At 43.8% G+C, this 14,760-nt stretch overlaps 1 protein-coding gene across 1 annotated transcript in view; it reads left to right on the top strand.

Moving 5' to 3' along the window:
* Positions 1–2,442: 2,442 nt before the first annotated feature.
* Positions 2,443–14,760, top strand: part of LOC141494532 (DNA topoisomerase 2-binding protein 1-like) — a 32,376-nt gene continuing 20,058 nt past the window's right edge. Inside the window, exons 1-8 of the mRNA XM_074195840.1 lie at positions 2,443–3,100; positions 5,558–5,645; positions 6,240–6,374; positions 6,693–6,836; positions 8,389–8,570; positions 9,419–9,615; positions 12,513–12,692; positions 13,280–13,404. Coding sequence (XP_074051941.1) covers positions 2,565–3,100; positions 5,558–5,645; positions 6,240–6,374; positions 6,693–6,836; positions 8,389–8,570; positions 9,419–9,615; positions 12,513–12,692; positions 13,280–13,404 — 1,587 coding nt within the window. The 5' untranslated portion in view covers positions 2,443–2,564. The remainder of the gene's footprint in view (positions 3,101–5,557; positions 5,646–6,239; positions 6,375–6,692; positions 6,837–8,388; positions 8,571–9,418; positions 9,616–12,512; positions 12,693–13,279; positions 13,405–14,760) is intronic.

The raw sequence follows: 14,760 nt of genomic DNA, 5'->3' as shown, positions 1-14,760 counted from the left end.
AAATCATTTAGACTTGTAGAACACTTTCCATTCATTATGCCATTTATCCCTCAGGCAAGATAAGGAATACAAATATTATCTCGATTGGCAAATAAGGAAACTAGACTCTGCAGATACCTCCACATATACATACGCTCATATGTGTGTATCTATGCTGGACTCACCAGTATATGAACATACATGTCTACTCATACATACTTGTGTATGTGTGTTTGTTTAAATCCATTTTATTTTTTTCAGCCCACATCTCTTTCCTGAGCTCTAGTCCTCTTCACCTACTACCTGCTTCACATTTCTACCTGGTGTCCCAAGAGGTTCTCCAACTCAAAAGAGACAGAATGCATCATTTCCCCTTTCCCTAGAGGGCACCACCATCCATACATACATCACTCCAGATGTGGTGCCTTCAGAGTCATCCCTGACCTCACTTGACCACACACCTTGCTGCATGGGTGGACTAGACTCCTCAGTATCACTGGCACCACTGCCATCTCCTCCCACCTTCTACCTGGGCAGCAGCTTCCTCCACTTCTCTGCCCCCACAGCTGCTAAGCCGCATCCCTCCATCACAGATCTGTGGCATTCCTCAGCTCACAGAGCCTCTAAGGAGCCCCTGGCTGACCTCTAAAACCCCTCACACTCAGCTCCAGCCCCTCTTTCTAGACTTCTGTCCCATTACTTCCACTGCTCTATTTTCCAGCCATGGAACCAAGGCCTACATGTTGCCCTCCACTGCCATCCAACTCCTGGCTGCCCTGGTCCTTTATACAAGCAGGAAGGGTCAAGAGCCAAGACTTGAATCTGGGTCTGACATTCCTCAGCTGGAACTTTTGGCCAGCTGTGCTAAGCACCCTCCCTCCCCTGCCAAAGTGTCCTACACCACTTTTGAAGAGCCTGGACTCTTAAGAAGTTTTGAGAGAAGAACTATCAATCTTGCCCTTGCCCCCAGAAAATCAAGGACATTCTAATTGAAGGAATGAAAAACTAGTGATTATATGACAGGAAGATAAACTTCCTATTTTTATGGTTTTGTTGACTGGAGTAGTTTTGCCCTTTACTTCTCCAGCCCATTTAACAGATGGGGAAACTGAGGCAAGCAGGACAAAGGGGCACATAGTGATTTGGCCAAATTTGAGTTCAGGACAATGGGTATTCCTGAGTATAGGCCCAGGACCCTATCCACTGGGCCACCTTGCTACCCCACCACATCATCTAGAACTTTGAATTTTAAAAAGCTTAAGACATATTCTTATGACATCACATTTTTGTCCTATCCCCCTTTCAGGATACATAGAAAGATATATATATATTATATATATACATATATATATATACATATATATTTATATATATTTATGAGAGTGTTTGTGATGGGGCAAAGATGTGATATGAAAAAATGTAGGTGTTTTAAGTTTCAAATTTTATATGAAATCTTTATATTTTAATGGAACAGTAAATTTAACTTTGAGAAAAGTAACAAATTAAGACTTTTCTCCAAGAACAAAGATAGCTGCAGATGTGCATAATGTATATAGATAGGCTTCCATATATTTCTACTAAGAACAATGACAAAAGGACAAGTAAACATGATATTCCTAGATGATTTTTTTTTTAATTTTGATCCTAGGGGTGGCTAGGTGGCGTAGTGGATAAAGCACCGGCCTTGGAGTCAGGAGTACCTGGGTTCAAATCTGGTCTCAGACACTTAATAATGACCTAGCTGTGTGGCCTTGGGCAAGCCACTTAACCCCATTTGCCTTGCAAAAACCTCAAAAACAAAAAAATAAAAATAAATAAATTTTGATCCAGAAGGTAATTAAGAACAAGGCTGGAAAAGCAAAACAAAGTATTCGATAGCCTTTAGGTTCAATTGAATATACTCAGATGAATTTTTTTTTGTAAAAAAAGGATTATTTCTTCTTATTTCTTTTTTCGCCTGGGATATACAGGGTTTAATTATGTTTTAATATTAAACTCTCAAAATTGGACTAAGGATTAGAACAATTATGAGGAAAATGTAAAATCCAGTTTGCTTCTTTTTCCCCCACTTCAAATTCCTGTCTGCTCCTATTCAGGCAGAAGGCTTCATCTCCCAAGCCAGGCCCTTCCAGGCCTTCTGGGCCTGTCGTCAGCTCGGCCCTTAGCACAGGCCGGCTTCAGGCAAACCAGAAATAAAAGGTGGTGTGGAAAGACTCCATTCCCTGAACTTTCAGGAAAATGACGGCTTCACTGATCTGCTGTTTATAGGGATAACTCTGCGAGGTTCAAACAGGTTTTTAGGTGAATGAGAATATTGGTTCAAGTTTTTCCAACTTTGGTGACACTGAAGGAAGCTTGGAATGAGGCCTTTTTAGCTTTGATAGCCTAAAAGACTGCCCAAGACGGCGCACTACGCAAGGGCCTCTGTGCCCCAGCCTCGGGTCACTGTCCGCCCCTGCCATGGGGCACACCGGCTTGGGCAGCAGGGCCCGAGGGGCGAGGCTCCACGTGGCCCGCACATCCGGGGACCCTCACATCCAGGCCCGGCCCGCGCCTCCGCGGCGGGGAGGCTGCGGGCCCAGGCCATGGCCGCCGTGTTGGTGGTCCCCGCCATGCGGCCTCCAAAGGGCACTGAGACGGGGGCGCCCTGGCCCCAGGCACCCCCTTGGGCTAGGCCCTGGCCCTTCTCTTCCTTGGGGGCCCGGGGGAGGGAAGGGGAGGATCTGAATGGCGCCGAGCACAAGGAGGAAGCCAGGAAGAGACGAGCGCGAAGGCATGGCGCGGGACGAGGCGTGGGGCTGAAAAATACACAGAGATTGAAACTGATTCCCGAATGCTGCGTCGCTTTGGCTGAAACTCCAAGGCGTCCTGATAAAATATTAACTTTTCAGAGGAAAAGAATCTTCGCTCCTTTTTCCGACGGGGCGCAAGCGGCGTCACTTCCGCCCCAGTTGGCGGGAAATTCGTTTCTGAGGCCTCCCCCGGGTCCGCCCCCCCTCCTCGCAGGGCCACGCAGGGGTCACCTGGGGGCGTGGCTTCCGAGCCTCGGTCTGACTCCCGCGCAGCCGCAGTCTCCCCGAGTCCCGGGCGTCGCGCCAGTCTCCTCAGGACGTCGGAGGCGGTGAGTGGTGCTGGGGCTGAGGCCGGCCGTTGTGGGGCCGCCCCGGGCCTGGCGGGCCCCAGGAGCTGCCCCCGAGCGCGAGCCCCAAACAACCCCGCGGCCAAGCGCCCCAGGCCCCCCTTTATTGTCGAGGGGCCTAAGCTCGGGGGAGGGGGAGGTAGTGTGCTGTTGTGGGGCTGTCTGGACCGAACCGGCCCCCCAGGCCATGCGGTGCCCCCGGTTGTAGGCCTGGGGGTGCGCCCCGACTCTGGGACAGCCTTTCATGCTTGCGCCCTCCCCGCCTCAAATCCCCGAGGGCGCGTCATGGCGGGCCTGCGGGGGCGGGGCCTGGGAGCGGCAAGCCCCGCCCCCTGGGGGGTAAAGCCGGGGAGGCGCAGGGCCCCGCCCGGGAGGAGCAGGGCCCCGCCCAGGAGGCAAAGGGCCCCGCCCAGGAGGAGCAGGGCCCCCCCAGGAGGCAAAGGGCCCCGCCCAGGAGGAGCAGAGCCCCGCCCAGGAGGAGCAAGGCCCCGCCCAGGAGGCGCAGGGCCCCGCCCAGGAGGCAAAGGGCCCCGCCCAGGAGGAGCAAGGCCCCGCCCAGGAGGCGCAGGGCCCCGCCCAGGAGGCAAAGGGCCCCGCCCAGGAGGCGCAGGGCCCCGCCCAGGAGGCGCAGGGCCCCGCCCAGGAGGAGCAAGGCCCCGCCCAGGAGGCAAAGGGCCCCGCCCAGGAGGAGCAGGGCCCCCCCCGGGAGGCAAAGGGCCCCGCCCGGGAGGCAAAGGGCCCCGCCCGGGAGGCGCAGGGCCCCCCCAGGAGGCAAAGGGCCCCGCCCGGGAGGAGCAGGGCCCCCCCGGGAGGCAAAGGGCCCCGCCCAGGAGGCAAAGGGCCCGCCCAGGAGGCGCAGGGCCCCGCCCAGGAGGCAAAGGGCCCCGCCCAGGAGGCGCAGGGCCCCGCCCAGGAGGAGCAGGGCCCCCCCAGGAGGCAAAGGGCCCCACCCAGGAGGAGCAGGGCCCCGCCCAGGAGGCAAAGGGCCCCGCCCAGGAGGAGCAGAGCCCCGCCCAGGAGGCAAAGGGCCCCACCCAGGAGGAGCAGGGCCCCGCCCAGGAGGCAAAGGGCCCCGCCCAGGAGGCAAAGGGCCCCGCCCAGGAGGAGCAGGGCCACCCCAGGAGGCAAAGGGCCCCACCCAGGAGGAGCAGAGCCCCGCCCAGGAGGAGCAAGGCCCCGCCCAGGAGGCAAAGGGCCCCGCCCAGGAGGCAAAGGGCCCCGCCCAGGAGGAGCAAGGCCCCGCCCAGGAGGAGCAGGGCCCCGCCCAGGAGGCAAAGGGCCCCGCCCAGGAGGCGCAGGGCCCCGCCCAGGAGGCGCAGGGCCCCGCCCAGGAGGAGCAAGGCCCCGCCCAGGAGGCAAAGGGCCCCGCCCAGGAGGAGCAGGGCCCCCCCCGGGAGGCAAAGGGCCCCGCCCGGGAGGCAAAGGGCCCCGCCCGGGAGGCGCAGGGCCCCGCCCGGGAGGCAAAGGGCCCCGCCCGGGAGGAGCAGGGCCCCCCCCGGGAGGCAAAGGGCCCCGCCCAGGAGGCAAAGGGCCCGCCCAGGAGGCGCAGGGCCCCGCCCAGGAGGCAAAGGGCCCCGCCCAGGAGGCGCAGGGCCCCGCCCAGGAGGCGCAGGGCCCCCCCAGGAGGCAAAGGGCCCCACCCAGGAGGAGCAGGGCCCCGCCCAGGAGGCAAAGGGCCCCGCCCAGGAGGAGCAGAGCCCCGCCCAGGAGGCAAAGGGCCCCACCCAGGAGGAGCAGGGCCCCGCCCAGGAGGCAAAGGGCCCCGCCCAGGAGGCAAAGGGCCCCGCCCAGGAGGAGCAGGGCCACCCCAGGAGGCAAAGGGCCCCACCCAGGAGGAGCAGAGCCCCGCCCAGGAGGAGCAGGGCCCCGCCCAGGAGGCAAAGTGCCCCGCCCAGGAGGAGCAAGGCCCCGCCCAGGAGGCAAAGGGTCCCGCCCAGGAGGCAAAGGGCCCCCCCAGGAGGAGCAGGGCCCCGCCCAGTAGGAGCAAGGCCCCGCCCAGGAGGAGCAGGGCCCCGCCCAGGAGGAGCAAGGCCCTGCCCAGGAGGCTCAGCAAGTGCCCGCCAAGGACCCTCCCCTGCACCTCTCTCAATAAGTGATCTTTCCTTGCATCTGATTTTCCAATCTGACCTTTGTGTTGCTGCAGTACTTGCTGTGGTATTAAATTATCTTGAGGAATGAGAGTAGATAGTAGAGTCATAGTCATTAGAAATAGGAAGACCAGAGTTCAGTTCCTGCTTCTGCCTGACTCTCTCTACCGATGTGATGATCCTGCACAAGTCATTTAACCTCTCAGGGCTCTAAACAACTCCTTAAGGCTGAGAAAGGGTCATATAACATAGTGCTTCATCTGACAGCTCCTTCTGCCACGGCAATGACAAAGCCATCGTGACCAGTATATTTTAAAATCATTGCTTATGATCATATCTTATTTTGTTTTAGGTCAGAAATGTCTGGGAAAGAGAGAGATCCGTGTGTGAAGTTTGTGAAGGCTCAGAGAAACTCTGAACTTTTTTTGGCTGCTTTTGGGGTAAGTGCAATTGACATTAGCTTGTAGTACCTGCATCTGTGAATTCATTTTCCTTCTAAGTTTTGGTGACTTTGATTTAGCAAGATATTTACTGTCTAATAAAATTTGGATTTTTAATTAAAATGTGTTTCTAAATAGTACTGTTTATTCATGTAGCATATTGGAGTTTCACTTGTATTTTCATTCTATTAGAGTTGTACACTTTTTTAAAAAAGTTTTTTGCAAGGCAATGGGGTTAAGTAGCTTGCCCAAGGCCACACAGCTAGGTGATTATTAAGTGTCTGAGTCTGGAATTGAACTCAGGTACTCCTGACTCCAAGGCCAGTGCTCTATCCACTGCACCACCTAGCCACCCCATAGATGTACACATTCTTGACAGAACAAGGTACTCACTACTAGAACTTTTTTGAAGTTTGGCATAGTCCACTAGAATAGCATTTTGTAGTTAAAAAAAAATTATCCTTGAATTGAGCTTTTGATTCTTTCTTTAAAACCAGATTCATTGAGTGCAGCAGTTCCTATTCTTTTCCTTATCTAATTATTTAGCTTGCAGAAATGTGTATAATCAAAAATATACTTTCAATTTTGCTACAGATTATGAAAGAATACCTATCAGAAGAACATCTTCAAATTCCCACAGAAGAAGAGGCATTGAATATAAAAGAGAATGACAAGTCACTTTTTATCTGTGAACCATTTGGTAGCATTGCCTTTGATCATCTCCAAAAGGTTTGTCAACTATGTAGTATTTTACTCAGGGCTTTTTGATTCTATTTCAAATGCCTAATATTTCTCGGCTGATCAGGTTTAGTGAAAATGCAAATTATAAATAGAGGTAGGCCACAATGTGATAACTTCTCAAACTAACAATAACTAAGTTATAACATAGTGATTATTGAAACAGTACTCACACTGGTGAAACTACATATTTTTGAAGAACAGGTATGAATACTGATAAATATTCCAGCTTGAAGTTAAGCTGTAGGGAGGAAAAAGTCATCTTTTTTTCCCCTACTTAAATGATGTTAATTTTTTTCTTTTCTATAGCTTGGCTGCAGAATTGTTGGCCCACAAGTAATTATATTTTGCATACAGCACCAACGATGTGTTCCAAAATCAGAGTATCCAGTTTACAATATGATTATGGCAGATATAATTGTTTCTTGTACAAGCCTTGACAAAGCTACAAAGGTAAGATGGTTTAGTAGAATTTTAACATAAACATTGTACTTATATGAAATTTTTTTAGTTAAGCTACACCCCAAAATGTTTTAAATTTTATTTTACATACAATAAATGAAGAGCTTCATCTTAGCAGTATGATAAGCAAAATGTTGCTCTCCAAATTGAGTTGTGCCTCTCACAACTTGTCCTAACCATTGGCATTTCATAATGTTCATGCAAATTTACTTCATGAAACCTACTTGTAACTTCATAGGTATTGTAACCTTATAGTTACAATCACAGAACTGTAGTTTCACACTCCTTATCATCTGCCTCTGATATATATTTCACCATTTCCCTTTAGATCATAGGTACCTACAATTGCTCTAGCCCCTAAATCAAAGTGACTACTAGTCCCACCTCATACTTATCTGATTGGCTAATATGAAAGGAAAAAAATGATAAATGTTGGAGAGTGAGTGGGAAAACTGGGACACTTAATACATCATTGTGGATTTGTAAGTTGATCCAATCATTCTGGAGATCAATCTCAAAATATGCCCAAAGAGCTATAAAACTGTTATAACCTTTGAACCAGCAATACAATGGCCTATATTCCAAAGATCATTAAAGAGGGGAAAATGTACAAAAAATTTTTATAGCACCTCTTTTTGTGTTGGCAGAGAATTGGAAATTAAAGGAGTACTCACCAGTCAGTTGAACAAGTTGGAGTATATGCAATGAAAAGCTATTGTTCTGTAAGAAATGATGAGCAAGCAGATTTCAGGAAAACCTGGCAAAACTTAAATGAACTGATTCTGGGTGAAATGAGCAGAACCAGGAGAACACTGTACATAGTAAATGCAACATTATGTGACAATTATGATAGATTAGATCTTCTCAACAATATAGTGATCAAAGACAATTCTAAAGACTTATGATGGAAAATGCCATCCACATTCAGAAAAAAACTATTGAGTCTGAATGCAGATCAAAGCATACTGTTGTAACTTTTTTAATTTGTTTTTTTGTTTGTTTCTTTCTTATGGTTTTTTCCCTTTTGATTCTTCTTTTACAACAAGACTAATATGGAAATAGGTTTAGCATGATTATGCATTTATAACCTACATCAGATTGCTTGCTGTCTTGGGGAGGGAAGAAAGGAAAAGTGAATGTGAAAAATGGCTCTGCATACTATTGGAAAAAAATGAAATATTATTAAGATAAAGTGACTATCAACCATGCCTCAGAAACAGCGTTTCTCCTTTTTTATATTTTTGTCCTGATAATACTTAAGTGCTTGCTTTCAATAGCTATGCCTATAAATCAAAATGTAGAGATAGGGTTTTAAATCAAAACAATGACTTATTGAAAGATGTTTTCAAGTGCCTTTGAATAGAACCATTGACTATTAGAAGACATTCATTTTTCTTTCTAATCTCTCTTAAAGATTCATTTTAATATAACTTCGATGTTTAGTTACATGTTATTTTGTTGTGGGCTTGGAATAATGGATACTAGAGAAAAGGACATTAACTATTGATTAACATATTTCCTATCTCTTCTTTTGGCACTCCAGAAAGAAATTCATAAATATGTACAAATGATGGGTGGACGGTTTTGCAGAGATTTGAATATGTCAGTAACTCACCTTATTGCTGGAGAAGTCGGCAGCAAAAAATATTTAGTGGCTGCACATCTAGGGAAACCTATTATGCTTCCTTCTTGGATAAAAGAGCTGTGGAAGAAGTCACAAGAAAAGTATGTCATTTATTGGTCTTAAGAAATGATGTATGAGGTCATTTAAGACTAATCCTCCCACTTAACCCCATTTGCCTTGCAAAAACCTAAAAAAAAAAAATACAAACAAATAAAAAAAGGGGGCGGCTAGGTGTCGTAGTGAATAAAGCACCGGCCTTGGAGTCAGGAGTACCTGGGTTCAAATCCGGTCTCAGACACTTAATAATTACCTAGCTGTGTGGCCTTGGGCAAGCCACTTAACCCCATTTGCCTTGCAGAAACCTAAAAAAAACCCCAAACTATAAACAAAAGACTAATCCTCATGGTCCCTTGAAGAAAGTTTTATATGTTTTCTTCTTAGTCCTTGGTGACCTAAACAGGTTCAGTACCATTCTTTTTTCTATACCCAGAAGAGTGAAAAGTTTTTACGGACAGAATGATTTTAAATGACCATGCTTGGTATTATGATGTGGAAAGAGTATTAGGTTTGATATCAGAGCACCTTGTTAACTGAAATGTGTCTGAATGTTGGGCTAGTCATTTCAACTCTCTGGGACTCAATTTTCTCATCTATAAAATTGAGGTAATATTAGATGACTTATGGGGTCCATGCTCTCTTTCCATTTAGTTTGCTTTGAATTAGTCTATCTTGAGAATTGCCCAGATGTATAACAGGTTCAAAAGGAAGGTGACTTTGTCTTTCTGTTCTTGAGATGTTATGATTATAAAACTAAAGGCTAGGAAAGAAAATGATAGAAAAAGCAGATTGGTTCTAGCATAAGTAAAAAATTTACTAACCTAACTTTGGAGTAAATATTTTGTTCAGTAACTGTTTTCCTTACACTGTTTTTTTTTTTACTTTTTTCCAGCTCTATGACACAATGTGAAGATATAAATATGGCAGATTTCAAGTGCCCTTTATTTTTTGGCTGTACGGTCTGTGTGAGTGGTTTATGTACCCTGGAAAGAAGGGCAATTCAGCATCTCACAGTTGAGCATGGAGGTCAATATATGGGACATCTGCAGATGAATGAATGCACACATCTCATTGTTCAAGAACCAAAAGGTAAAAATGAGTCCCAAAAAATAAACCACAACCTCAAATAGCTGTTGTGGGCCATGATTGCATGTAGCAAGAAGAAATACAGATAGCTTCCTGCTTCCTACCTATCCCCCCCAAAAATAAAACAGACCTATAAAATGTTCTAGATCAAATCCTGATGAGAAAATAGAAGAAAAGGCACTAGTCAGTCATTTTTAAAGCCCAGGTTATCAAAGGGATACAGGCAGAATAGTATATGAACATTGAGGACAGAGACCGTGCATCCTTTAGGGATTGTGACCAGGGGCAAGGGGAGCACCCAGAACTATTTCAGAACACTGTTGCCTCATGCAGAGCTTAGGAACAGGTGCCAGCTGGAGCTCTTTCTCTCACTACTCTCAGTTCCTGGGCACAGATACAGTACAGAGGGTATCTACACCTAGGGGTGACAGTTGAGACAGCTCAGAACATCCCCCCCAGAAGCAGATCGGCATCTTAGTTCTAGCTTCTAACCCAGTGTGATTCCTGTTGAGAAATAACAAGAGCAAAAATACCAGGCCAAAGGGAAGTTTACAGTTGTTGCTCTGAACCAGCTGGGCTTTCTATCTAACTGATAGAGCCTGAACCCAGCAGCACTTTACTCTTGCTTAAACTCAGACCCAGGTCTTCTAGAGCTCAGACCAAGGAGGCAGTGATCACACTTTGTCCTAGATTGAACCACTTTAGAAGCACCAAAGACTTTGTAGGTACCTGGATAGCACCTATGTGTCAGACACTATGCTAAGAGCTTTACAAATATTCCCATTCACAACAACCTTTTAGTGCTGCTATCACCCTTGTTTTACATATGAGGAAATTGAGGCAAACCTTTTTTCTAACTGATTTGCCCAAAAGTCTTTTAGACATGACCAGGGCAGACAACATTGCTCTTATTTGGCTATACGTTTTTATAGTGAGTTTTGTTTTTCTTTAGTTCTCAATTTGGGGGAAAGAGGAGTTGAGAGGGGCAAAAGTTTTGCTGATAGAAAAAATGAAGATGATGATAATAATATCATTTTGACTAAATTGAATAATTTTATGGTTTTCAGTTGTTAATTCTTGTTCTGGTTTAAGAGTCACTTCAGTCACTGAATGATTGGGGCAGCTTGTTTTGTTAGCATAATTGCTTCCCAAGAATGATGAGCCAGGGACCAGAGAAGTGGAGGATATGCTATTGATAACAAAGAATCAAAAAAAAAATGTGGTGAGAGAATTTAAACCCTCTAATATTTTTCTAAAAGAGTAATAGCTACTCACATTCATGAAAAAGCTTTTTCCTCACCACACATCCTACCAAGTAGATAATATAATGTAAGTATTTTTAGAGATGAGAAAACTGAAGTTCAGAAAAGTTAAATGACTTAGGTAGGTCAGCACCAAGAGTGAGGTCACAAATCTGCATTCTCACCACCCCATGTCTTATGACTCCTAGTGAATGTTCTTTCCTGTGCTGATTCTGGTAAAGTTAAAGACTTGTATATAGAATTTCTAGTAAATGTCTTTCTGAGCTCTTCAGTATCTGTATGGATGCACTTGAGAGAGGGACTTTCTACCGTCTTTCCTTTTTATTATCTTAATTTTCTGAACTGCCTCAGAGAGGAAATGTACTCAGAATGATTGTCCTAAGTAAGTCTAAAATGAGTACACTATAAAGATAGATTAAATAATTATTTATTTTACTAATGCTATAGGACATTTAAGAATATCAGATACAGAATTCTAATTTGGTCATTTCTTCCACTTAATCTATTTTCTCTGCATTCAAGGCAAATGCAGCATAGAATTAATCCCAATTTGAATCAACTTGATGTTAGAATAGTTTCACTTTTTAAAATACTGGATTTTATTACATTTGTTCTTTGACATACATACATAACATTTTCTCATACGTTTAAATGCATATGTGAATACATTATAAGGTTTTAACATTAAAATAAGTCTGTATATGCTTATTTTGGTACATGCTAGATGGTACAGTGGAGAGAATGCTAGACCTGAGTCTGGAAAGCTCATCTCCTTCAATTCAAATCTGGCCTCATGTACTTACTAGCTGGGTGACCTTTTACAAGTCACTCCACCCTGTTTGCCTCAGTTTTCTCAGTTGAAAACCACTCCAGGTTTCTCTGACAAGAAAAACAGAAATAGGGTCACAAGTCAGATATGACTGAAGAACAATAATTTACATCCTTTTTGAAAAAGACAATATTCTTGACAAATTGTTAATTAATTTATGAAATTATGAAATGGGGGAAGGGTATGCCTGGTTCTTTAGGTACTCACTAGGAAAGGCATTGGCATTGGGGAAAGTGGGTGGCAGTCACACTTTTAAGTCCTAAAAGTTCAGAAACAGGTGGTTGAAGGAATAAAGAGGCAAATAGCATGGGAGCAGGGGACAGAATTGTGAGGAAGGCAGGCATAGAGAAGAGGATGGGGGAGGGGGAGAGAAAGGAATTATATCTCAAATAATCATGGATTAGAATAGGGATCACACAACAGCATAGAACTGATAAGAGATGAAAGAATGCTCCGGGGCGGGGGGGTGGGGCAGGAGCTTGAGGTCTTGTTTTTATACAATTTTAGGAGAAATAGAATAGCTTATATGACTAACTTAATAGACTAACTTATTGAGATTAATTCATTAACATATCTACTCTTATGGCTATTTATAAACTTACTATATTGATTATAAGCAGGGTGGAGAGGTTGATCGGAGGACCAGAAAAATATACAATTTTACCACAAAGCACTCTAACTTATTTTCATTGTAACAAAGTATTTTCCAAAATTGTGGTTTTAGATTTTTTTCCCCTTGAATTTGAGAATTTAAATAATTTTATTAGAGGATTCAGTAAAATTGTAATTTTTTTTATTGTACTTGGTAGGTCAGAAATATGAATATGCCAAAAGATGGAATATACACTGTGTGACAGTTGAGTGGTTTTATCACAGTATTGAAAAGGGTTTCTGTCAAGATGAAGCCATGTTCAAGACAGAGCCTGTATTAGAAAGAAAGAGTGAGATATGTTCTTCAATTGCTCTGGGCCAGAACAATGAAGCTAGTGGTAAGTCCCTCATCATAATTGTTATTTTTTTTTTTTGCCCTTGATTAATTTACTGCAATGAGAATTGTTTTATTAATAGGGTCATTAGATGTTTCTTCTTATTATTATTAGGCTTTCACTTATAAATTGTACAATAGAAAAATGTTATGAGAACCAGATTTTAGTTCATTTTATAAAATATATAGTAGCTTTGTATATAAACAGATTTAGATCTAGTTATCTGATATCTTGTCTTTTGGCAAGAATGCTGAATCTTATCTTTGAAATATAAAATTTATTTTCAATTGAAAAATAAAATTCAGGGCAGCTAGGTGGTGCAGTGCATAGAGCAGTGGCCCTGGAGTCAGGAATAGTTGAGTTCAAATCCGGCCTCAGACACTTAATAATTACCTAGCTGTGTGGCCTTGGGCAAGCCACTTAACCCCATTGCCTTGCAAAAACCTAAAAAAATAAAGTTCATCAAGGGAAAACAATCATTGAGTATCTTGTTTATTTGTTATCATTCTTTTTAATTCTTGTCTTCATTGCATTTTGATATGTAGATTAAACTCTTTCAGATATCTGTCACATTTCTTACATCCATTCAGGTTACAGTGACAAATCTACACAAAATTCACTTATGAACAACAACCTGGGTTCACTACTTGAGAATCTACAAAATCTGGATATAGGTGCAGTTCAAGCACCTGTGAATTTATTAGATGGCTGTCGGGTATGTCTATAAATTAATGAACTCTAATGACTTTTAGGACTCTTTTTGCCTTGTCATTATGACATTTTGACCGTAGTTAGTATCTTATCTATTTTCAGACATCATCTTCCACTAATCCCTTACATTAAACTTGCCTTTAGTCAATTGTCTACTTACTATTACTCCATTTATACTTTGTGCATCTTCCTATCTCCACATATTTTCTCATTCTTTACCCACTTTTCTCCAGCTCTTCTTTCCTAACCAAAATCTGCATGATTCATAAGGCCTAGATGAATTCTGAACTCCTTCATGAAGTTTTTCCTATCTCTCTTTAGTTCATTTTGATTACCCTTTCTTGAAACTTTCTCTACCACTCATTTGCCTTTTGTGATCTTTCTTATAACATTGTTTAAACTTAGCTTATTTCCAATTTTATTTTAGCTATGTTTCTCCAAATATACTCTGAGCTTTTAAACAAAAGAGTGTCATGCTATATTTTATCTCTTTGAGGGCTTAGCATTGCTATCATGTGTAGTTTTGTACATAAGAGGAGAGCCATAAATATTCATTGATTCATATTTTTACAATATCCTTCAATGAAAGAAAAAAGAGCATATGTAATTATTCCCATTTTACAATGAGCACAAGATTGAAATTATAAGGTATTTAAACTTATTCAAGTCCATATTCAGGACTCACTATATTGATAGAGAATGTAGCATTTACTTATTCTTGGGCCTTAAATACAGCATTCCTTGTTAAAAGAAAATTTACACTTACTAGCAATGAAGGTGATTTACTAAGGAACATAGAGGTGATAAAAATTCTTGTTTAGGGGTGGCTAGGTGGCTCAGTGGATAGAGCACTGGCCTTGGAGTCAGGAGTACCTGGGTTCAAATCCAACCTCAGACACTTAAAATTACCTAGCTGTGTGGCCTTTGGCAAACCACTTAACTCCATTGCCTTGAAAAATCTAAAAAAAAAATTTTTTAACCAGTCACTTAATAGGGTTTTGTGAAGGACCTATTCTATGCCAGATTGTCTGATTATAATATTATTTACTGATGTACTAAAATTGTACAGATTTGGGGTGGCTAGGTGGCGTAGTGGATAAAGCAGTGGCCCTGGAGTCAGGAGTACCTGGGTTCAAATCCATTCTCAAACACTTAATAATTACCTAGCTGTGTGGCCTTGGGCAAGCCACTACCCCATTTGCCTTACAAAAAAACCTAAAAACAAAAACAAAAATATAAAATTGTACAGATTAAACAGTAACAAAACAGGACAAGATTCATTCAACAATTATTTATTAAATATTTGCTACATACAAGGTACTGGGGTAGGTCCTGGGGATACCAAACAAACTCTGATATT

The sequence above is a fragment of the Macrotis lagotis genome, chromosome 7 (genome assembly GCF_037893015.1).
Source record: "Macrotis lagotis isolate mMagLag1 chromosome 7, bilby.v1.9.chrom.fasta, whole genome shotgun sequence".
Taxonomy (NCBI): domain Eukaryota; kingdom Metazoa; phylum Chordata; class Mammalia; order Peramelemorphia; family Peramelidae; genus Macrotis; species Macrotis lagotis.
Note: the sequence above shows the minus strand (reverse complement) of the source record. Positions and strands in the feature narration are given on the sequence as shown.